General features: G+C 41.4%; 1 protein-coding gene across 8 annotated transcripts in view; it reads right to left on the bottom strand.

Annotated features, from left to right (window-relative positions):
* The window catches only part of rnf220a (ring finger protein 220a), a 126954-nt gene that overhangs the window by 21854 nt on the left and 79159 nt on the right, over positions 1-25941 (bottom strand). For 7 of the 8 annotated variants that reach the window (XM_062993893.1, XM_062993894.1, XM_062993895.1 and 4 more), the window contains exons 2-5: positions 14649-14778; positions 7742-7790; positions 5528-5623; positions 2810-2852 (exon numbers count right to left, since the gene is read on the bottom strand). In XM_062993893.1, coding sequence (XP_062849963.1) covers positions 2810-2852; positions 5528-5623; positions 7742-7790; positions 14649-14778 — 318 coding nt within the window. Of the gene's footprint in view, positions 1-2809; positions 2853-2997; positions 3182-5527; positions 5624-7741; positions 7791-14648; positions 14779-25941 lie in introns of those variants that run through there. The other variant, XM_062993901.1, reaches the window with a different exon arrangement.

The raw sequence follows: 25941 nt of genomic DNA, 5'->3' as shown, positions 1-25941 counted from the left end.
CACAACGTTAATTACGTGCGTTTATTAATGAACGTTAACGTTAGCTTGTCAGAAGCTTTCTCAATGATGTCTGTGCGGTGTTTTTTTTTTACAATTAGTGATGGCAAGCAACTGTTCCACTGCACTATTTTACACTAAAAACTAAACTATTCCATAATGCTCCAGATTGCATCATTCTAAATAGGTATTGGCGAGTACAAAAATACATGTACTCGTACTCGGTTGGGAAAAAATGGTATCGATGCATCCCTAGTGAAAACACACTCACTTCGTGTAGAAACGTCCATCAAACCATCGTCACGATACAACCACAGAAAAGTCTGTTACAATAACTACGCATCTGACATATATACGAAGTCAAGGGTCTCTGCTAGATAGTATTACTGCCTAATATGTGAGTGAATAAAACTCCCTTACAGTTTTCTCTTGTCCCAGCAGTTTTTAACATCAGTACATTTAGCATAAAATGTGTTCACCATTTTAATTGTAACATTTCACTTAAAATCCTTGTTTTCTATAACATTTACACAGATTTTTTTTTAATGCGATTAATCGCGATTAACTATGTAAAATTCTGAGATTAATCGCAATTAAAAATTTTAATCGTTTGACAGCCCTAATTTAAACGTTTCGAGATTAGACAGATTTATAGTCTACAGGACGAGTAAGTTTGTATAACTTATATGTTAAAAAAAAAAAAAAAACATATAACACAATAAATTACATGGTAAATTACACTAGCCCTCTACCGCTGGGATCCAGGGTTCGAATCCCTAGCAGTGCTATCGACAGATCTGGCGTCTACATACACACGATTGGTTATGTCTGAGGCTTTGCTATAGACGGGGTGGGCAATCACGGATGGCAGCCCCTGGCAGGTAAAAAGAAGTGATCAGAGGCAGCGCATGTGTCAAAAGTTCAGATAAAGCCCATGTTTACTTTTTTTTATATTATCTTATTAATGCATTTGTACATCACATTTAGCTTAGTGACACTTTGGTAACATATACACATTTTGGAAAACCACTATATGACCAAATGGGCTTGTATGTATCAAACTCAGCCATCTCAACCACAAGCATGGCATAAAATAAACAATACGCTTCCAGCTTTGAGGCAACGGTGAATTTAATCCTATTGAACACACCAACTGCTAGCCAGGGTGGCCTGTCGTTGCAAATGCTTTATGACTAAATGGACACAAATTCCCACATTTACAGCGGAAAATTTTGCAGAAAGCACTGCAGTCTGATACAGTTGGTATTATTGAGCATGGCTTTGGAACATTCATGGTCTTAATATCCCTCCAGGAACCACATTTAGAACTGGTAGCTGGGCATCTTTTCCACTGCATGGTACTATGTAGTGTGGAATGCTTGTAATCAGTGATCCAACATTTAGTGGTCGCTTTCATTGTCAAGTCACCAGTTCTGTACCCATATACCAAAGTGGGCTGTAGGGGTGGGATGAGAAAAAGCACACACCACTGATTGGTCAAACATAATTGCCACCTGATTGAGTAAATTTAAGTGCTGTGTTTAAAACACAACAGCAAAACACGGCAGGGGAAAATGAAAATAATACAAGAACAGCAGTGGACCAGACTGAAAATCGTCCTGTTATTGCTGCTGTTTGGCGTTTTCACTTCCAGCATCTGCTGGAAAAGGGCATCACAGCCTCACCTTCAGTGAACTTCCAATTCACGGGCACTTAAAGAGTAACTGGAAAAAAAGAGTAGCACTACAGGTATAGGTACGTATGGTTCTGGATTTGGATGCAAACCTTTTGGTTTGTTTGTTTGTTTATGTTTAACGCCGTATCAGCACATTTAGGCTATTTATACGGCGGAACGTAGTGTATGTCATTTTAATCAAGTTATAAACTTGACAATAAAGTGAGACAAAAAATTTAATATTTTCCCTGGTGTTGTCTTAAGTAGGTTTTGTATATTGTTTTTATGACAGAATTTCTGTCTTTCTGTGTTTAGTGATGGGCAGTCCGTTAATATGTGTTTGCTTGTTAGTGTGGGCAAACCTTTTGGTACCGTAGGGTACCACACAATGGAAAAGGGGTAATTATAGGGAACCTCTTAATTATGTGTAATTATTATTTTATTTATTTATTAGGATTTTAACGTGATGTTTCACACACTTTGGTTCCATTCATAACAGGACAGGTGGTTACTGGTTACATAAGATTCATCAGTTCACAAGTTCAATGTCGAACACAGTCATGGACAATTTTGTATCTCCAATTCACCTCACTTGCACGTCTTTGGACTGTGGGAGGGAACCGGAGCACCCGGAGGAAACCTACACAGACACGGGGAGAACGTGCAAACTCCACACAGAAATGACCCGGACCGCTCCACCTGGGAATCGAACTCAGGACCTTCTTGCTGTGAGGCGACAGTGCTATAGTGGCGAGGCTTAAACCGGCAAGCTTATGATTACTGGTCCAGTAGACGTACAGGTATGGTACGAATGGTTCTGGGTTTGGATGCAAACTTACCGAAGGGTACCACACAGTGGAAAAGGGGCAATTATGATTATGTACAGGTTTCAGTCTCATAAGGGAGCCCATTAATTGACCATATACAGCTATATAAAAATATATATAAAGGTGCATTTGCTTTATACGTGTTATTAAGCTGTATGCAAATAACTAAGGGAAACTGTCCAAATATGAAGTGAATTATGAAATTGGCTTTCATATGACACAGTGATTATTGGTCAGGGAGTTAATGAAGTAGCTCCATCATTAAGGATGTAATAATGGCGCTGGAGGTGCAGATGTAAACACTACGTACCGTTGAGGCGTGTCTGTCTGTTTGCCCGCACTCGCAGGAACGTCTAAAGAGAAAGAAAAATAAAGCACAGTTAGGGATAAGTGAGAGTATGAACTTCACCCAGAATAACCCAGTAAATGCTCAGTGAGGCGCACACAGCAGGATGGAAGCGGATTGCTTTAACGCAGCTAGTCAGTCTCAACACCTACTTCTCTCTTTCCGTTTGTTCTCACCTCCTCCTCTTCCTCCATTTCTACCGCGACCGCAACCACACAGTCCGAGTCCGGCAACGCTTCATGTCGGGCTGCGCGCTCGATTAAATCAGGATGGACGAGGATTGCAAAACATTAGCATCAGTAAACAATCCCATTCACATCGCGGGCGCCATATTGGCCGGAGTCACGTGACGCGCATGCGCGAGTCAGAGTCTAAAAAGGTCAGACCGGGCTGAATGCAGGATTTACTCTGGCCTCCAGGGGGCAGCAAAGCGCAATTTACACACTCTACCTAAATAATTAGTACTTAATTGTAATTATAAAACATAAATTGTGGTTTTAGTTATGTAGCTTACAAGCAATATGAGTTTTAAAAATCGTCACCACTGGTCACCGCCTGTGTGGAGAAGGTGGATTGGCTTGTGGGTTGGTAAAATATGTGTGAACTCATTTTGCCCTGCAATAAGTTGGTGCATGTCTAGAGTGTATTCTGCATTGTGCCCACTGTTACCTGGTGGAGTTGAGAGTGAAAATGAGTGCATTTGTACATCACATTTAGCTTAGTGACACTTGACATGTTGGGGGCATTTACTTTTTGCACAAGGTTGGTGTGTGCTGGATAAGTTTGTATAACTTATATCACAATAAATTACATGGTAAATTACACTAGCCCACTACCGCTGGGATCCAGGGTTTGAATCCCTAGCAGTGCTATCAACAGATCTTGGGTCTACATACAGACATGAGCACACGGTGACTCAGTGAAAATAAATGCATTTGTACATCACATTTAGCTTAGTGACACTTACACATGTTGGAAAACCACTATATGACCAAATGTGCTTGTATGTATCAAATTCAGCCATCTCAACCACAAGCATGGCATAAAATAAACAATACGCTTCCACGGTGACCCTTAGTGAAAGTGAATAAATAATTGTATTCCATGTCAAGATGTCAGATTCTTTCAATTCCTTGGAAATGTCTGAGCACTTCGGTGTAGCATTAAAAAGTAAAAAAAAGAGACTTGATTTTATGCATGATGAACGTCACAATTAAACAATTAAAATAAGTGTACAGTGCACGTGAAGCTGTTCTTTTGAAGCGTAATGATAACATTACCATGTACATGTAAATGTATTGAACAGGAATAATTATAATTGTAATAATAATAATAATACCATACATATTAGAGAGAATTGACCATGAAACATTAAATATGAGGCAAATTGACTTTCTTGGTGGTGTGACTTAAATATTTATAAAATATTAAATTAAACTTCAGATTAATTAATAGTTGAGTGCAGTTGTCTTTAGTGTTGCTGTCCTTGGTGTTACTAGTCACGCCACAGATGCATAATGGCTGGCCAATGTTGAAATATTAAATATATAGATACAGACATACAGGTATGTACTGCTTACTTTTAGGAATATTAATAGCAGAAAATAATAGAGGGAAAAAAGATGCAATAAACCTGTATTGTGAATTATTAAGAACGTAGTTACAATATTATAAATAGTACACAAAGAAATTATTATTATTATGAAGAAATTGCTATATATGGGATCCAGATGTGTTTAAATAATAGTGAGTAAATCACGTTAAATGTTTTGCCGTGAATAGAAAATGACATATGTAATCTATATTAGCAATAAATAAGTAGTATGCCCACTATAAGAAAAGTATTTAAAACCTGATTTAAATAGAATGATATACACTATACTCCTTTCTAGGTGTACTTGAGTCATGCTTGTTTTATATTAGAAAACCCCACATAAGAAAATGCAATAAAAGGTAAAAAAATTCTAATCTATTCCAAAGTTAATTGATATGCTTCAGTACTTCTAACCTTATCTCTCCTTTGTCCCAGACACTGATCACAAACACAGTTTATTAGAGCAGTCAGATCCGACATATTTCGAGCCATCAAGAGATGGTTCTTGTATGGCTGAGGGTAATAGACAGATGAGGTGAGACCCAATTCCATAAAGCCACGACTCCAGAGGAGAAGAAGACAGGAAGCAAACATTTCAAGGACACTGAAGCAGCGAGGTGGTGCGCAGGGGGCCGCCTGAGATTAGCCCGGGGGTTAAACCATGCATGATTACATATCAGAGCAGGGCACACATTATGGCCTGAGCAAATCTGCAGCTGGAGATTGAGAGAGCAGATCTTCCCTCTCTTTTAATGTGGCCGGCAGTCAGATCCATTCAGGGATAAGTCTGAGGGAAATTATGAGAGGCGAATTCCGGAACACATATATACACAGCGGCCGGTTTATCTAATCTATCCTTAGTTTGACATTGTGCTTAATTGTGCTCTTATCTACGAGATCTTTACTTCGGCTTAAGACGTTTGTTTTGTTTGAGAGCAGTTGTCATCTACTATCTCGAACTGCCACGAGGCCTAAATCGAACTTAAATAAATGGATCGTATCTGCATGAGTCTGGCAGAGCGCGGGCGGACGGGCATCGGTGTGCGTGTCACCTGCCATGCCTGAAACGCTGCGTATGTTCCACTCACCTGGTATCTGTCAGAGTGGTGCGGGTCGTCGGAGGAGAGGGGCGAGATTACCGGAGACTCGCCCTCGCGCTTGATGTGCACTGACAACAGGAGAGACTAAAGAACACAAAGACAGAGAGAGAGTCAGGGAGTCTGAAAGATGAACAGTCTGCAGTCATGCAAAGGATAAATATGTCATCCACGGACCTGTTCATCATTTCTGACGGATAACCATTACGGGGAATGTTGCTAGCCTAGAGCAGAGCGCTACTTTTAGGGTTCTGAAGTGAGCCAGACAGGAGTATACGAGCAGTGTTGGATGGTCGGAGTCAATACAAGTAGTTGAGTAGTGGGGTAGTGAGGTGGTAGTGTTGCTTGTTGGGAAGCACATCTGTGTCTATCTTATTGGTATGACTGAAAACTTTTGAAATCAACTGGATCATCAGCATTGGTGTCATTGGTGGCTTAGACTTTCTCGTCCCAGATAAATTCCCACAAACATTTTAAACAATGTCTGGTCATCCCAGGTATTCCCAACAAGTGTCCAGGATTTCTGGATTATCTTACATAAATAAAGTTTAGCTAGTGTTGATGCCTTACAGCCTGATGATCTAGGCTTGAAGCTTGTGCTAGCAGGTAAATCGGCTTTTTTAACCCCCCCCCACAGCACAATAGAAACAAATCTTTATTCCTGTGATGCCTGCAGAGGCAGCAGAATGTGCCTCGCTTATTTCACGAGGAGTCTTGATCTCTGGCTAGCCTTTTATGAGCCGGCCATAAAATATTTGTATTTACAATCCTCTCCAATTAATCAAAGTGAGTGGAGGGACGGCGGCTTTAGTGGGTGACAACTGTAATCTAATATTAATACGTGAAAAATGGCGGGCTGGCTCCACGGGGACAGTAAATTAGACATTATGCATGGCTTCTTATGCTTTTGAATTGCGAGGTCAGGAAACAATTTATTTGCCAACTCAAAGCCTTCGGAGCTTGGGGAATATTGCACGAGAGAGAGAGACAGAGAAAAGAAAAAAATATTATTGTGTGTGTGTGTGTGTATGTGTGTGTGTAAACCAGTTATGCAGCTGTGTATTGTACTGAATATGAGAAATGGAACGCGTCCTCGCAATATAAGATTTTCTAATCAGTCATGGCTCTTGCCGCAGGAAACGTTTCAAATAATGACATTTGAATATGACTTTGCTCGCTTTATTGTTCGTAGGCCAATTAAAAGTTCATCTCGTGCTGATGGAAAACGAGTACGTCGGCGATAGGGTCGGCCTTTGACCCATCGAATTAGCTCCAGCCCGGGCTGGCATGGAGTCGCTATGGCGATGGGCGCTCGAGAGGAGTGCGAAAAGCAGGCCGGGCCAGATCGGGGTTAATCCCCTTTAGAACTGGCATGCCGCGCCCAATCTGCCAGCTCACATAGCCCCCCGGTCCCAGCTGGCCTCTTCATTTTCCACACACTGGTGAGGAATACTAAATACAAGTAGTGGAATGCTCTGTCACGTCTGTGTGGCCACTTCCCTGCCCAACTTGATTCTTTGGTCTAAGCTTCAAGCTTTGTCTAAGCGTGTGTCGGAACCTCATTTTCCTCTGTTCGGACGCTTGTCTTTTATTCTCCCAGACTGGAATAATGATGTGACTTGCCCTTCTAGTCCCATTTATCAGAATCATTGGCCTTTGCCTGGTTGCCTGGTTCTTTTGGATATTTGGATCAGGTGGATATTAAAGTGTGATGTGTCAGTTTTATACATAATATTTGATAATAAGTCCTGTCTAATCATTTACATAACCTAGGAAATCTCCTCTAAAGAAGTAAATGATAAGATCATGCCAAGTGGGCCTCAATAATTGGCGAGACACCAGTCACCAGTGACCAGTACTTCTCTCTCCCGAATTGTTGAAATATAAAAAGCATCTTTAAAGAAGTTGATCCAAATTTGTCCGGCTGAAGGTTAAAATAAAAATCATGCGCAAATCCTGTCCTGAACGTCTCCTCCCCCTATTAAGACCGAGTAGAACAATAAACTCATTCTCCCTGCCATTACCATATGATTGTTAACGAGGCCCGAGCTCTCGCTTTTCAATAAGTACATTACTGCAGGAAATAAAAGACCATAATTCCATAATTCCTCCCCCACTTAAGTGGTGCTCTTCTTCTGGCCTAATAGAACGGAGAAGAGCTTTCTCTGCCATTAACTTCATTTGAACCAAAAAAGGCCGTCTTACCTTGGGCGTGCCTGGCGCTGTGCTGAGATCCTTTGGTGATGGGTTCTTGCTGTGGGTAGAAGGAAAGAAGGAAAATAAGAATTCAGTGCTCAATGGACATTTCAATGTTATATTGTTGGCTTATTGAGCAAAAATAAATGATAATGATGTGTACTATTAAAGTAACGTTTGAGTTAGCTTGCTTGCTAGGTAGGTGTTAAAGATATCTTGGTGCTCAGATCATCTACTTCAGTGTCATTTGCTGCTATGAGTATGAGAGAAAGAGCCCTGCAAAATCTGAGTGCACACGGGAAGAAACTTATCACACATGGACAATCAGAGTAAGCTTCCAGTTTATTGTATGGAGGAGGGAGTTTATATAGATGGAGATAACAGGTGTATATGAGCATATACTAAAGGTGATTATTATAAATGATTATTATTATGTAACTATTATTTTATGTTGTAAATAGTGTAGCCTAGTGGTTAAGGTACTGGACTAGTAATCGAAAGGTCTCTGATTCAAGCCCCACCACTGCCAGGTTGCCACTGGTGGGGACTTGAGCAAGGCCCTTAACCCTCAATTGCTTAGACTGTATACTGTCACTGTACTGTAAGTCGCTTTGAATAAAATCATCTGCCAAATGCCAAAAATGTAAATAAATGTAAGCAGAACAGAAGTTAATGGTTAGTGGTGTTAGGGTTGTTAACATTCAGAGGGGGAACAGAACCTGTTGAAACAGATCGTGTGGTCAACTGTTACTGAAATTAGCACTACTGTTGTAACAAGTAGTCCAGTAAACAAAATACTGCTTGTGCTGGCTGGGATCCAGTAGGCAGACAAAGCCATAACTAAGTCCACACAGTCTAAGTCATGGTTTATTGCTTTTAAATGGACATATAAGGTGGTAACTAGAAAACAACTGGAACTCCTGGTGAGTCCCAGACCTAGTATAGATACACAAACTAGACCATTGCTGATCTGCATATTGGGAACATGATTAACTCATAGTGCTTGCATTGTTAATATACCTAAACAAAAAAAACTATTTTGTCTCTATTTACCAAAGGCTGGGGATCGGTCCATAGTATTTTTTTCTTTACCATAGCCCACCATGCTGCTTACCTTTATCAAGGTTCCAAATGCCAATGTCTTTTGTTGATGATTCTACCCTTTGTCTAAGGCTCATAACACTCAGCTTTGGATCTCAGGATAATATAAGTTGAGGCAAGGGAGTACCGTGTTTTGGATCTGTCCCTAGATGCCCCAAATCAGGACCCCCTGACCCCCCATTCCATCACTTTAATATGAGTGTATGTACCCTTAAAAACTTGCACTAGTCCCTCCTCCGTTAAGTCTCACTTGTGCTCAGAATCCACTCTCTGCTGCGCCTCACTTAGGACCCAAACAGGCATTAAAAAAGACAGCCGTGACAAAAGTCCAAGAAGAGACACACATCACAGTTTTAATCATGTGGATATAGAAAAAAAGAGGCAGTGCTTTGGCTGGTGTGTCTGTGCCCTCTGTGCCACTCAATCCTGGCAGCCCTGGGCCATGCTGTATTTGAAACAATTACTGTCCAAAAGTACCTCGGCTAAGCAGATTTAGGTTATAATTTTTTTATTGAAGTAATCATTCTCATGGATGCGCTCAACCAGCGGTTCAGAACCTCACTTCCTCCTGCTCTCTCTCTCTCTCTCTCTCGTTCTCCCACAGGTTGGTCGAGGCAGCAGGAAATAAATGATTTTGCCATTATTTGATTTGTCAGTGAAGCGCCTTGGGCACTTAGGACTTTGAAATATGTCGAGGACAATGCGCCGGCTTGTAAACATTGTATTAAGGAGGCAGAAAAGAGCGAAGGAAAGTAGGGAAGATGGAGAGGGGCGTGCACCCCCCTCGTACATCCCTCCCTTAAAGTGAGCCTGGAGGGGGGGGGTCTACATCGAATCACCGCCTTGCGGACACAGCCGATTGAAGATGACTGATTAGAAGGCAGGAAATATTAAACGGGCCAGCTAAAGCATCCGCTGACAATAGGGAGAGACGTATCAAATCAGATCTTGGCCTGAAACATTAATATTCCTTATTCCGGCTTCACCCCATCTCTCTTGCTCTTTCTCTCTCTCTCTCTCGCTCAGACAAAAAGGTACAATCATTTTTGTGTCCCATTTCTCCTTTTTTCCTCTGTATTTTCCATTCAATCGCTCCAGCTGTCCCCTTATTTTATCTCAATCCGACGTTTCAGTTGTACATTTCCTAGCCAGACCTTCCTCATTCACTCTCTTTCACTTTGTTTTAGCAGCGCCCAGCCCCTGGTATTTATGAGACTGTGCGATGATGAGGTGGGCTGCATGCTCGTAGAAAAAAATGTCACCCTTGTCATGTTCGCTTTGTGTCGGACGCCTGCCGCCCAGGCTCACAAATTCAATTTGGTTTGGGCCCTAATCCGACAACGTGATTTGGCAAGCGCTGCCTGGAACATCTCACAAACACAAAACAAGGAGGTACGTCCTTGCAAAATCAGCAGATATGGTGGCATGTATCTATCTGTCTGTCTGTCTGTCTGTCTGTCTGTCTGTCTGTCTGTCTGTCTGTCTGTCTGTCTATCTATCTATCTATCTATCTATCTATCTATCCGTCTGTCTGTCTCTGTCTTTCTGTCTGTCTGTCTGTCCGTCCGTCCGTCCGTCCGTCCGTCCGTCCGTCCGTCTATCTATCTATCTATCTATCTATCTATCTATCTATCTATCTATCTGTGTCTGTCTGCTGTCTGTCTGTCTGTCTGTCTGTCCATCTATATTTCTATCTGTCTATCTATCGGTGTCTGTCTGTCTGTCTGTCTGTCTGTCTGTCTGTCTGTCTGTCTGTCCATCTATATTTCTATCTGTCTATCTGTGTCTATCTATCTATCTATCTATCTATCTATCTATCTATCTATCTATCTATCTATCTATCTATCTATCTATCTATCTATCTATCTATCTGTGTCTGCCTGTCTGTCTATCTATCTATCTATCTATCTATCTATCTATCTATCTATCTATCTATCTATCTATCTATCTATCTGTCTGTATGTCTGTCTATCTATCTAAAGGCAATCACCTACATTCTAAATAAAGTAAGCAATTTAACTATATCGACAGCAGTGAAATGACAGGTGAGGGTGGAGTCAGCGCTTTGTCCGACCCACCACACACAGGTAATAAGCCTCGCGCGAGCTTGTACAGTTGGCATGATCGATCGAGTCCCATCCGGGAACGGAGAAATAGCCAGAGACAGACAGAGCAGGAGAAAGAGACGATACAAATCAGGACAGGGCCTTGAAAGAGGATGAATTACCCCATCGGAGGCAGTGCACTAGTCGCGAGATAATAAACACACTCCCTCGGCATCATAAATCCAGCACAATGGATCTCACTGGCCTTTACTTATCTTCCAACACACACCACTTAACTCTGGTAGACCAGCAAACGGGACCGACGTACCCACGTACTCATCGGGAACATTTTTCTTCGAGGATTTTTTATAGTAATGAACATGAGGGTCAGAATGAATCATCTTACTTGTCCATTGCTAAAATGACTGTAGTAAAATTGATAAAATGTTATTTGTGTATATTTGTTGGCTAGTTGTACCCAGTTATACATAAGCATAGTCACAATAGGTACAAATATAAGATAAGAAATGCATTAAAGACCAGATAAACATGCTGGGACAAGTGCTTTAACTGTATAAATGTTAATTTATATGTTAATTTATACAAGTAGTATTAATACATAATCATTTACTACTTAAAATGTGTAGATATGCTTAGAGCATGACGGCCCTATTGGTTGGAATCAGTATAGGCTGGATTGGCATCTTTTCAGTCCCAACAACAGTAGAAGACCCTGTAACGTCTCACACATCTTCTAGACAACGGGGGCGACGAGGGCACGGTTTGTGTCGAGCGCAGAAGTTTTTTCGCCCTTGTTCTTCACAGCGTCAGCCCGCACGGTGACAATAAGCGAAAAAGACTTGTGAAAAAGCAGCCATCACTGACAGAGAGGCAAAACAAGAAGAGGCAACGTTGAGGCCCTGTTGTCAAAGTGACAGGTAGGTGAGAGAAAGACAGCGAGAGAGAGAGAGAGCTAGAACGAAGATGAAAGCAGACGTGGAGACAGACGGATCGAGAAGATGCCGAAGGAGGGCTGGAGACACTCACTTGTGCCGTATCGGAAGCTAAGTTTGGGGCGAACGCGTCAGTCTCTTCTGTCAGACGATTTTCATAGGAACGACAGAGCCGGAGACGGGAAGAACACAGCAGGCGTACGGTGGTTGAGTCGGGCCGCGCTAACGAGACGCCAGAACAAAGATAGAAATACGGAAAAAGAGGAAGCCGCTCGACGCTGTGCTTGACGATCTGTTATAAAGGAGTCAGAAGTGGGACGATGACAAATTCATAAGAACGAGTTTGCCGGAGTCGTAGAAAAGGATTAATTCCATGCTTCTGGATTTCGAGAAAGCTCTCTGCCAATGAGTCGAGCTCAGACTGTCAAAAGCAGCCACCATGAGAGCGAGATGCAGGAGGGGAGGACAGGGCTCGGGAGCGCAAGGGAGATGTTGAAAATTGAATAAATACCAGTCGACGACTGGGGGGTTGTACGGCAGAGATAAAGATTGCTTTTGGTGCCGTTCGCCACCCCGCTCTCGCTCGCTCGGCTGGAGGCAAATTGATTAGGTGGCAGGGTTTGGGGGGGTGGAGTCGGCGGGTAATGTATATTGCCGAGTTCTGGCGGATGCGTAAAGGGCATGATGGATTCCCATTTCCATACGCGAGGATGCCGAGGACAGGGCTAGGACATAGTAACACTGGGCGAGAGAGAGAGAGGGAAAGGGAGGGAAAAGTGGCAGTCCCAATCTCAGACACACTCAGCCACATCCATCCAGACATCTGCCTAATGCTACATCTTAAATAGCCTTCTCCATTTTACATGCACTCCGTTCTCATTTGCTGCCGAATGAAACGGTATCATTAAAGGGAGATTTACTACAAATTGGCACAAATTTGCCGTGTCACTTTCAATGATCTGTGGAAGAGTGTGTGGGCGTGTCTGCCAGCGCGGCGCACACTCGCATTCCGGGAGCGGAAGGCGACCAGATCAACGAATACGGACAAACGTGGCCGTTCTTATAGCTAAGAACATCAGTGCCCGGCCACACAAACACTTTTTTCCCCCCAGAATGGGCACAAATTCCCACAGACATACTTAAAGTCTTGTCAGAAGCCTTTTCAAAAGAGTGGCCGTTCCTATAGCTAAAAACATCAGTACCCGGTTCACATCGAGGTCAGTCTAATGGTCATTTTAATGCCATGTGCTTTTGAAACGGGACGTCCGACAAGCTCATGCTCAGGTGTCCAAATACTTTAGACCACATAGTGATCGTATTGTGAATTTGTTCTTGTTTTGCATTCAAAACTCTAGGTGGGGCATGTTGGACGATTTCTGGGGTCAAAGCAACATCCTCATCCATAGAAAGTGATGACGGCATTTCCTTAAATAACCGCTGCCGTCCACAGCGGATGGCAACACGCTGCCCTTATTAATTATTAAATAGACGCGATTGATACCTCTCACCCACAGGGTCTTAGTCCGCCAGCATATCAGAAACGATGGGTGGTAGGAAACGAGTGTGGTTTAGCTTTTAGTTTTGGTTTATCTCCTAGTAATCCAGACTAGGCTAAATACACACGCCGCACTGTTTACATCGTAACTCCAGGTTGAGCTCTCCTGCCCGTAGCGATACAGGAGGGGAAGATCCAGCTGCTCATGTTTAGCTCAGAGGTCACTCTATACTCCGAGTGAATTGTTATAAGTCCAGTGATTGATGGCGCGTTGTGTGGATCCGTTTGATCCACCAGCCACGCTTAACCCGGCCGCTCAGAAGCCGGGACAGTGGCACGGCTGATTTATTAAAGGGGGGCTTCCAAACCCGTGGTGTAATGTCAGAAACGCTGGGGACATTTAACATTATTACCGATAATCAATGTGTCTCTGCATTTAAAAAATAAATAAATAAATGGAATAAAAAAAAAAATAAAAAAAAAAAACATATATATATACAGTATATATACTGTATATATATATATATATATATATATACAGTATATATGTATAATATTTTTACATTTATATATTTTACATTTATATATATATATATATATATATATATATATATATATATATATATATATCTGTAAAAAAACAAACAAAAAAATATGTAAAAAAAAAATAAAAAATAAAAAAATATATATATAATTGTTATTTATTGATTTTATTTTATTATTTATTTATTTATTAATTTTCCTGGGAAATCCATCTTCCTTCCACATTCCTAATACATGAAACTGCACACATAAGCTATTCCATGCAATGGACTGCCACCCTGTCCAGGATTTCCACCTTCTGCCAGTTTTACCCAGTTTTACCCAGACCCACTCTAACCAGAATGAAGCAATAAGAACAAAAAGAACAATACTGACACTATTTTGCCCCTAGTTTGGATCTCAGCTCTTCTACCGGTCGGCTGGGCACCCCTAGTGGGCACTAAGGGCAGTGCCTGGAGCAGACAAAATTGCCCACCTAAATCTGCTGGGTAGGAAAAGTCCAGATTTAAAAAAAGAAGGGGTGGGGTGTTCGATGCTATGTAAGGACCCTGGTTAGTACCACAAAGCGCCTGTACAGACGTGAAGGAATGCGGAGATCAGTGTAGGACTCTCCATGCGAGGGACTGGCCTCATGCATGAATCTACTAAAGGGGTTATGGACTGCACATGTGTCAGAGGGATGCGATCAGGGTTTCCAGCATTGAAAGACTAATTTGCTATGCAAAATTAATAGACAAGGAATAAAATGCATAAATAAAATGGTGTGTTAGGTGTTATACCTAATGTGCAAATGAGTTAGCCGTTCCATCTCCTGCTCCATGTGCTCCTGCAGTTCGCTGGGGCGCAGCAGCACTTGGCAGATGGGGCAGATGGGAGTCTGACTGTCGTACAGAGACACCTTCTTCTTGCCTGAGAAGAAAAAAAAAAGCGACACAAAAAAGTCAAGAGTGTGATTTAACACCAGCGGTGACCTACATGAGAACTTTCCATCGCTGAATCGGTCGAGCGGAGCAGTATTTGGATCTAATTTTGCACAGTGTGACGGAGAGACAAGTAGTGTGTGTGTGCGGTGCGTGGATTAAGTGGCTCAGATTTCGGCAGCGGGAGAATCCGTCACCCTCGGCCTCCTGTCTCCGGTCCCTCATTACAGCAGAGGCGAGCTCAGTCAGCCCAGCAGCCCTGGAGGAGCAACTAACCTAGTGCACCTCACAGACTCCTGGATACTGTGTTTAAAGTCGCTTCTTATCCCATCGAATGTGGTGAAACTAAAACCTAAATAACAATCTCTAAAAAAATTGAATAAAATCAATAAACACCACGTGATTGCTCTATTTGGGTGGAGCACCTTTATATACTTTATAACCAGTTTATTATAAACACTTTTCTGTATTTACACTCATTAGCTACATTAGCTATAAGGACAAAAGTTTGGGGGCACTCCTTTTAGCCACAACAGTTGGGGAAGGCCCTTTGTGCACACAGCAAGATCTATAAAGACATGAACAAAAGCCTTGCTGACCAGTTTTGGAATGAACTGGAACATCAATTCAGCCTTTCAGTGCCCAGTCATACAAATGCTCTTTTAAATAGGCACAAATTCCCACAGACATGAACCGGAACATCAGTTGAGCCTTTATTGACCAACATCAGTGCCCAGTTATACAAATGCTCTTTTGACTGAATGGGCACAAATTCCAACAGACATGAACCTGAGCATCAATTTAGCCTGTATTGACCAACATCACTGCCCAGTTATACAAATGCTCTTTTGAATGGAGACAAATTCCCACAGACATGAACATCAATTCAGCCTTTCTTGACCAACATCAGTGCCCAGTTATACAAATGCTCTTTGGACTGAATGGGCACAAATTCCCACAGACATAAACGGAACATCAATTTAGCCTTTCTTGACCAACATCACTGCCCAGTCATACAAATGCTTTTATATATGGGCACAAATTCCCACATACATGAACTAGAACATCAATTCAGCCTTTATTGACCAACATCAGTGCCCAGCTATATAAATGCTCTTTTGAATAGAGACAAATTCCCACAGACATGAACCGGAACATCAGTTGAGCCTTTATTGACCAACATCAGTGCCCAGTTATTCAAATGCTCTTCTAATGGAATGGGCACAAATTCCCACAGACATGAACCAGAACATCAGTTGAGCCTTTATTGACCAACATCAGTGCCCAGTTATACAAATGCTCTTTTGACTGAATGGGCACAAATTTCAACAGACATGAACCTGAGCATCAATTGAGCCTTTATTGACCAACATCAGTGCCCAGTTATTCAAATGCTCTTCTAATGGAATGGGCACAAATTTCCACAGACATGAACCAGAACATCAGTTGAGCCTTTATTGACCAACATCAGTGCCCAGTTATACAAATGCTCTTTTGACTGAATGGGCACAAATTCCAACAGACATGAACCTGAGCATCAAGTGAGCCTATATTGACCAACATCACTGCCCAGTCATACAAATGCTTTTATATATGGGCACAAATTCCCACATACATGAACTAGAACATCAATTCAGCCTTTATTGACCAACATCTGTGCCCAGCTATATAAATGCTCTTTTGAATAGAGACAAATTCAAACACAGTTCATGTCTGGATGATTGATTAGCGCCCTGTTCTTGAGTATTCCTGCACACGCTCAGTGTTTCCAGGTCAACCGGACTCACCGCAACCCTGACCAGGACAATAAAAGCGGTTGATGAAAATGCTGTAAAGCTGTAGGATGCGTACGTGATATAAACTCACACCTCGCATATAAACCATCGCTCACGATCCCAAAGCGTCGAAATAAAACCCCAAACCCCTTTATTTAAACTCCGAGCTTTCCTGTTCCACTCTTCTGTCTCTCAAGCTTTCACATCTGGCCAATCAGAGCGGCTATTTATAACGCCAGAGACAATAGATCCGTCTGAAAACAGGATATCCTGGATGGACTGAACATTATGAACAGTACAGCATGGTGGTCAGATATGCGATTACCTCATGCAAACCCATATTTATGTATATATACAAACAGGAAATGAGGACCTTGTTTTTGTGGCCACCTGCGCCTCACGTGCTAACTGTAGATCTGAGTACGGGCGGAAGTGCTGGAGTTAATTGTGTTTGTCCACTTTGAGCTTACATCACAGGGTGTTTTTCTGTGTTATAGATTGTATATAATAGCGGTGAAATGGACAGAACATCCTGTAAAAGAAGTGCATCAATTTAAAACACTTAACACAGGGTCTGTCGTAGCACAGCGGCTCTGTGTTAGCCCTGTATCAGTTATGCTATAGCTCCCTGGAAGAAGGGGACCTCTACACCCTCATTCTAACAAATGCAAATCTAAGCAAATAAACCCTTCATACCTGCCTTTTCAACTTGCATTGGAATGTAAAGGGTTAAATTAAAGTAGTCCCTGTCAGAATTCCAAATGAAAGTAAAACTGACCAATCATATCTTCCCTTTAAATGGACGAGCTTTGTGAACACTTACTTTATGACCAGTTCCGCCCGCTGTGCCAGCTGAATTTTCTTCAAACAGTAACCACAACTATCAATGAATGTTGTTAAGTAAACAAATGTGTATTTTGTATGTGCCCAAAAAAGCTGCCAGAGGACCCAAAGTGTTAACCCCCCCCCCACACACACACATATAAACATAATCCCAAACATCCAAATCCATACGGAGCAGGTGTAATCCTACTCCCCCTTATTAAAAGCTCTGGGCTCAGGGCCATCCTTGACTTCAGAGGGCACTGTTATGTTTGTCTTCACATGATGTGTTTACTTTATGAGTGGGTGATGGATCAGCCCCCCCCCCCCCCCCCCCCCCACCCCACACACACACAGGACTTTCTCTGGGGGCAGATATCCCCGCACATATATTGGCCTGTCAGAACTATTTCCTGCAAAAGCACAGATCCATCAGTGAGAAGCAAGCAGGGTCAATGTTAGCCTGCCGGCTCGTCCCAGCAACCCTCCCTTCCTCCCTCCGTCTATCCCTCCTTCCTCCTCCCTCCCTCCGCTCACTCCGGTCGTGCCGCTGCATACTCAAACCCTATTCCCCGGCACCACTACTTAACGGCCCCGTGCTCTGGACACTTTAAGTGACTTTGAAAAATAGGTAATCGATTACAATTCCATGCACCTCTGTTTCGTGCTCTCTCTCTTCTCCCTCTTTTCTTCCCTCTATTGCTCATTTGGTCATTTTTTTCTTTCTGTCCTGCAGCATCCCTGCACATCTTTTTTGTCAGCTTATATATATATATATTTTTTTAGATCTTTACACCAGTTTCCATTAATTAAATGTAAGTTTCCATTAATTAAATAAAAATTATATATATATATATATATATATATATATATATATATATATATATATTATTTTTATTGTATTTTTTTTATTGATTAGAGTCATGAGTCAGCAAGACAAAATAATAGCCATGACCCAAATTATTATTTTAAATTAAATTATTATTTTAAAAATTATTTTTAATAATAATAATAAGGCAATAATAACAATAACAATAAGGTGTTTGCCAGCTTATATATATTTTATTTATTTTATTTTTAATAAAATAAAGTTTTTTATATTTTTACACCAGTTTTCAATGCATTAAATGTATTTTTTATTTATTTTATTTATTGTTTCTTATTTATTAAAGTCATGAGTCAGAAAGAAAAAAAAAAATAGCCGTAGCCTATTGTTTAACATTTTTTATTTTTTTAAAATATCTTTTTTATTATTTTTTTAATTATTATTATTAATAACAATAATAATAACAATAATAAAAATACTGTGTTTGTCAGCTTTATTTATTTTATTTTTTACAACTGTTTTTTTTTTGTTTTTTACATCAGTTTTCCATGCATTAAATGTAATTTTTGTATTTATTTTATTTATTTTTAACCTATTTTTTAAAATTATTATTATTAATAATAATTATAATAAAAATAATATAAAAAAGATATAAAAGATATAAAAAGATATAAAAAAAGAAAAAAATTTTTATAGTAATAAATTGAATTGTAATAAATTATTATTATTATTATTATTATTATTATTTTAACCATACAATTGCCTAACCTCAGCTCTGCATATTTTGGGTGTGTCTTTGCAGCTTTTGAGTGTAATTCCCAATAACATGTTTAAATACCAAATTTTTGGATAAATGTAAATATATACAGTGGTAAATTAGGCTACCCCACTACTGCTTGGAGCCAGGGTTCAAATCACCAACTGTGCTATCAGCCAGGCATCTCCATACAGACGTGATTGGCTACAGGATAGATCGGGGTGTGTTACTGCATCAAGCCAAACAAAAAAATTTAATAACCTGTGTTTATAATCGTCTATATAGATTGAATCTAAAATTAAACACACATTTTTAAATGTTACTAGAACATGTATTGGTTTGCCACTTGCAAATTAATCCATGGCACAATGAACAATAGAATAATAGAATGTCTGTCCTAATATACTGATACTAGAAAGGTCACAAAATCCCAAATCATTTAAAATCCATTATAATAAACCTTCGTCTTTATTTCGTCTTTACTTCTAAGCCACTTTTTGTCCTTCCTTCTTCTTTGTCTTTTCTCTCTCTTCCCCTGCCTCTCCTCTCATGTCACTCTCTTCTCTTGTTTCATCTCTTGGCTCTGCACTGGTCAGCTTTATTGCCCTGACAAGCTAATTCGAGTCGTGCCAAAGCAATCACCATCTGCAAGAGTAAACAAGGCCTGGTTCAATCACGCTCCGCAGCCGATGAAGGTCTTTACGTTCCGAGGGCGGGTCAAATGCACTTTTTGAGCTGAGCAACCTATTTGTTCCCTTTTATCTGTGGACGAGAAGCGGGTTCTGATTTTTACAGGCTTCTTTGCATGTCTCGAGGAGCTGACCTGCGTAGCTCTTTTTTTTTAGTCCGTTGACATGATTGACAGCTCGATGAAGCGATGGTGATGAGCTGCGTGATTCGATGTTCGCCGAGTTACCAGTTTGTGTTGGTGTGAGTGTGGGGGTTTGTAAAGACAGTGCGAGTGTGCCTCTTGAATCTGGCTCTTTAATTCATCCGTATACAATCAATAGGCTCGGTAATGGAGTCCTGATGGCTTGGTCGAGTGCCTGTCACACTCTTAACCACCTCCCTGTCACCTGCCACCGTGATGACACACACACACACACACACACAGCTTAAAAGTCTTAAAATGCACTTTCAAGCAAAAAACATTGCTACGGCTTGCCATAAACGATAGGCTACACACACTATGGGGATCTTGAGTTTGCATACGTGTACCATTAAAATTACAGAATGTAATTCATCATAATTATCATGTTACTAACTAGTACGAGTCCAAAACCATCAATCTAGTTTAAATTGGTTGGATTTCTATTTCTATATAATATTGAATAATAATAATAATTAATAAAATTAATAATTAATAAAACCTGACCCAAACTGCATTGTTGTTTAGCAAATGGCTACAAAGACCCTACAAAATCTCAAACTCGTGAGTTCAAATCTCAGCTCTGCCTATATGAACGATGATTGGCTCGTCCCAGGGTGGGAATGCCAAAAAGATTCCTCATAACTGGTGCAATTATGACCACTGCAGGTGACTCTCCGTGCGCGATACGGCTCTCCATATGAACCCATATACTACTATATACTATATATACTATTATATACTATAATAGTGACATGGACCAATAAAGGGTCAACAGACAAAGTAGTTAAACTGTACTTAACATCAGTGGACACCCCGGTAGTGAAGGTGGCACCTCTTCTATTAGAACCCCTTCTGAAAAAAGAACATGCTGACTCACCTATCAGTCATTACAGACTGATGAAACGTCAGCCTTAGAGTAATGGTTTGTGTGTGTGTGTGTGTGTGTATGTTTGTGAGGAAGAGCATGGGTCTGCATACTGCTTCGGAAGGGTTAGGTGTGTGGGCTTCTCACCAGGGAAAAATAATTAATCACGGCCTGTCTCTATTAGTCAATGCTCTCAAGGGAAGCCAGTACCAGGCTGTACACACACACAGAGAAACACACACACACACACACACACAATACATCTGTATATAGGAAAAGCGTTACACTACCACCTCCCACACATGCAAACAGACTCTGGGGTTGCCAGGTGTTCGGTTTTCGACAGGGCAGTTTGATACAGAGGAGCAATCAAGTGACATATTGTGTACAGCTTAAGTTTAATAATACCTGGCAACCCTAACAGTTCTTTTTCAGCTTATACTGTATTTCCTACAGCCCAAAGCATTACACAAAATGCTATGTATCTTTTGACTGTGAAGTTATCATATAGATTAGATCATTATGTTCCATCAACTGTGGAATCATTTGCCATTGACCCTTATTGCCACATTGAAAAATCCCTCATTTTATGAGTCATGCATTAGAATGAAGGGTGCTATATACGGGCACGGCAACCAATGGCAATTTTTTCCATCTTGATCAGCTGATTTGCTGTGGACCTATCTGAAACCATTGTTATGTTTCTCTAATATTTAAATCAATCCCATTAGCATTATATTTTGCCCTAAATAATAATAATAATATTCTGATATTCAGGCTAATAAAATTCCGCTACTATTGCCTCTGTTTTTCCCGCCTGTCTCCTTCCTTTAATCACTCTTTCTTCCCACAAACCATCCTGCCTTTTCCCTGCTCACTTGCGCTCGCTCTCTTTCCCAGGTGACTGATGGCTAGCAGCAGACAGAGAGATAAATCCAGCGGACGCAGGAATAGAGGAAGGGATTCTGGCTCGTGGCGCTTGTCAGCGCTTTAAAGATGATTAATGTGGGATGCCCTACTGCGCGGCACGGCGGCAGGGCCCACGTTTAATCTGCGGGACCGCCGGGACCGGCGTGCAGAGAGGGCCAATAACAAGGAAATAGGACTGACAGAACTTTTTAGTGCTGAGATTCCTCACCTAAATGCCATGCTGTGCGGAGAGAGACCCGGAGACATTCGGAGAGAAAAGCAGAGAGGGCGAGAGAGAGAGAGAGACGGCCGTCTGACAGCTTTGACTGAGTGCGGGTCTGATTTTCTCTAATGCGCCAAGATGGATCATCTCATCTCTCGGTCACTTTCTCTCTTCCTCTGTTCTCCCGGTGTCTCTTTTTAATCTCAGCCGCGCCGAGCTTTTGTCGGGACCTTTTATCGGGTCTCTTCACCCGTAGCTTCCAGTCTGATAGTGCGGCTAATGAGGGTCAGAGCACGCCTTAGCGCTCTCCCGGCCCGAGACGCTCCCTAATTATTGAAAGCGCTTTCATCGGAGCTAACCTATTTGTAACCTTGCTCAGTGTGCGATTACGTGCTGGACGGCTGAGTTAGCACATGCTAATATATTTGCCTGGCTAACATTCTCATTCTGGATTCTGGACATGGTAGCGTTAGTCCTGGTCTTTTAGAGCGTAGCGGCTAGCAGCTGCCAGCTGTTTGGCAAGGTAGAGCTTTTATTCCCTGTTCGGATTCTTCTTACGAGTTGTTTTATGAGCCGCTGGGTTAAAAAAAATGGCTTGACAGAAGCTGAATCAAACAGCTGCCAGCCATGACCAACTTTGTACCTGTAAGCGCTGCATCCCTGCTCATTTAGCGGCATTTTTTTAAAGAAATTTTTTTTTTAATCTGTCCCTTTTAAAATATGTAAAGACTTTACTTAGTAGTTAGCATGCTTTGAAAATAGCTATTTACTAACATGCGGTGAATTCATTCCTACGCTGGTTTTAACTGCCTTCGTCTGGTTTGGTTGTTTGCAGATTCTTGCCGTGTGTGTGTCTGCGTGCCAGGTGTGTGTGTTCACTCAGCAGAATCAATTGCTCAGTGCGGTGCTCTTAACGCACTGGCGAGAGAACAAAGATTTTGCTAATGGGCACGGAGGGAGTTGCGGGAGCCTTTTGAAATAAGTCTGTGCTAACAGTGTAGCTGTACACACACACACACACACACACACACACACACACACACACAAGCAGATACGTCTCAGCTAGTCTTGTTCCAAATGTTGAATGTCATTTCTAAAGAATGTTAAAAATGTTGGTCTGGGATTTTATTTACATTTTACAATGCATGGAAGGGGACTGGAACACATGACCATAGTGCCACACTGCTGTCCTCTACATATCTATACATATCTCTACATATCTCTACATATATATCTACATTTAGTCTAAAGAGTGTTTGTATGGCTGAGGACTGAGGTTGATCCTGGTCAGGAAAGCCTGTCCAATAGGGCAGAGGTCAGAGCTCTGTGCAGACCACTGGAGGTTCTTTAAACCAAGCTTTTCCAAGCTGATTCATGCACCTTCCTAACTTAGGACCTTCCCTAAACTGGTGCTGCAACATTAGAATATAATTGCCTTTACTTTTACATTTTCGGCATGGCATTTAGCAGACGCTTTTTTCCAAAGCGACTTACAATGCTGTGACAGTATCTTGTCTAAGCAATTGAGGGTTAAGGGCCTTGCTTAAGGGCCCAACAGTGACAACCTGGCAGTGATGGGGCTTGAACCAGCGAATTTTTTGATTACTAGTCTGGTAACCAAACCACTAGGCTACAACTGCCCTATATAGATTTGTATATCTATAAACAAATCTGAATGAATGGAAGCCTTCACACACGACTTTGGAGTGTGTCTGTGGGGATTTGTGCACATTCAGTACAAATAGGGTTTGTATGGCTGGGCATTGAGGTTGATCTTGGTCAGGAAAGACTGTTTGGTAGGGCTGAGGTCAGGGCCCTAAGCAGACCACTACTTTACTACTAATTAATAAAATAAAAAATGCATGGTTGCCGTTTGCTAAACAGTAAGCACGCTTACTTCGTCGCCCTCGCTTGCACCTACGTCTGAACGATTCACCGTTTTATTATTAAAATTGTGATTCGATTTAATTAACGTTCTCGTCTTAACAAGTTGCGAGAGGGGAAATTAAACCCTATAAAACCGGAGCGTACACCGTTATTGAGTTTGACCGGCATGTGTGTGCCATGTGCTGCGCAACAGGCTAGCAGTTTTTAGCTAATAATGAATGAGGAGGAGGAAGATAGCAGATAAGCATTTTCATTTTCAGGACGGTTGATCAACTATCATTAAAAGCACATATTAAGCAGGAAAGCCAGCTGAAGTGTTTGCTAATGTTGCCTTAACAAAGTTGCCTTAAAAAAGTTAAGTAACATTTAGCTAACTAGCTTTGAAGTTGTGAATGAATTAAAGCCTGGTGTCACACAATGATTCTGTATTTTATGCAGTTACTTGTGTGTGTTGTGTTGATGGTAAGCTAAAGCTACTAGCACTAAAGTGTAAACTATATACATCACTACAAGCACTGAACTAACATAACACTGCAAATCCTATATCGGCTAGTTGGAAATTAGCATTATCTTTCTGATCAGATAGTCAAAAGCTAATGTAAGGATGTTTGTAAGCTAGTTTGTAGTCATACTTAGGAAATGATTGACACTACATAGACCTAAAATGCTTTAGCTTTACATTTACAGTTTATTTACAGTTAAATATATTAGCCTACACGCTTTTAGGGGCAGACTGGAGCTGCCCAACCTCTGATTTATTATTACAATATTCATTTAGCTTTGTTTTTTAAACAATAACATCAACCCCCTGTTTTTATTATTATTTTTTATTGTTATCTGTTTCTATTGATTATGTTTTTAGCGTAAGATGCTATCACTTCACTAGAGCAGATAAATAGACACCATATTTCTTTTTGACAGGGAGCAACAGTCCGACCAGAAACAGATGATAAATGATACATCACCAAATCATTAGGACTGGTTACAGAAGGTGTCTGTGTAATTTAGATATGTATAATTTCAACACTTTAAATATCGATCACACCGGTGATTAGTGCTGGCTCGTGTCCTTGAAGGAGCCGACACTGCTGCATCTCCCTTCCTTTCTTCCATGCATCCTAAACAGGTTTTCCTGACACGCATAGAGCGTTTACACCTTTCCCCCTCTCTCCGCTCATCTCCTCCGCCCCTAAACATGCCAACATCAGTAAACAGCCAAATCTCTCAGCCCCTTACCGCACGTAACCGTATTACCCCGCCCGATAACGTCTTCAAATAACGCCCGATAAGAGCAATTTGATTTGATTCGTGAACGGCCTTCTACTTCTTCTTTTTTTTTTCTTCTTCAGAAACCCGCTTTCTTTTTTTCTCACTTTTACCTCAGGCTGTACGCCCCCCTCCTCCTCTTCCCTTTCATTTTCCACACCTAAAATGACACCGCCTTGTACGCGCAATCAGATAAATCCAGCGCGCCTGTCAGCATTCATTTTTAGGCTTCTCACCTCCCTAAATCAACGCAAGGTGAGACGCCAGGAGTCATCTCCATAACAGCAGATATGGATGCTCAGATCTTAAATGAAGAAAGGGGGGGGGGGACTATCCAAGTGTGCTTGAGGGCAAAAGTGAGAGGAGGAGGTTCACTTTTTGGTAAGTCAGTAGTGGAGGTGCAAAGAAAGTTGTAAAGTTATTGGGTTGCTACATCGTTTTTGATGGAGTGAAGATGTGGAAATAGGGAGAATGATGAATTGGGAAGACGGATGGCACGGTGGGTAGCAGTGGGTAGCACTGTCGCCTCACAGCAAGAAGGTCCTGGGTTTGATACCCAGGTGGGGCGGTGCGGGTCCTTTCTGTGTGGAGTTTGCATGTACTCCCCGTGTCTGCGTGGGTTTCCTCCGGGTGCTCCGGTTTTCTCCCACAGTCCAAAAACATGCAGTCAGGCTAATTGGTGACACTGAATTGTCCTATAGGTACCTAGTTGCTAAGATGCATAAACCAGTGCATTGTAGTGCCAGTCCCAAGCCCGCTGGCGACCCCTGAAGGGAGCAGCCAAGGAAATAGAGATGAATTGGGAAGACGAGGAATAAATGAGATAGAAGAAAGAGGAAAGTAGGGGAGAAGTAGAGGATTGAGAAGAATGGAAATGGGCACGGGATTGGAGCAAATAAAATATGGATGAAGAAAGGGGAAAATAAAGAAAAGAGAAGGCAAATGGGTGAA

Source organism: Trichomycterus rosablanca, chromosome 4 (assembly GCF_030014385.1).
Source record: "Trichomycterus rosablanca isolate fTriRos1 chromosome 4, fTriRos1.hap1, whole genome shotgun sequence".
NCBI classification, from domain to species: domain Eukaryota; kingdom Metazoa; phylum Chordata; class Actinopteri; order Siluriformes; family Trichomycteridae; genus Trichomycterus; species Trichomycterus rosablanca.
This window is presented reverse-complemented; position numbering and strand designations above follow the sequence as displayed.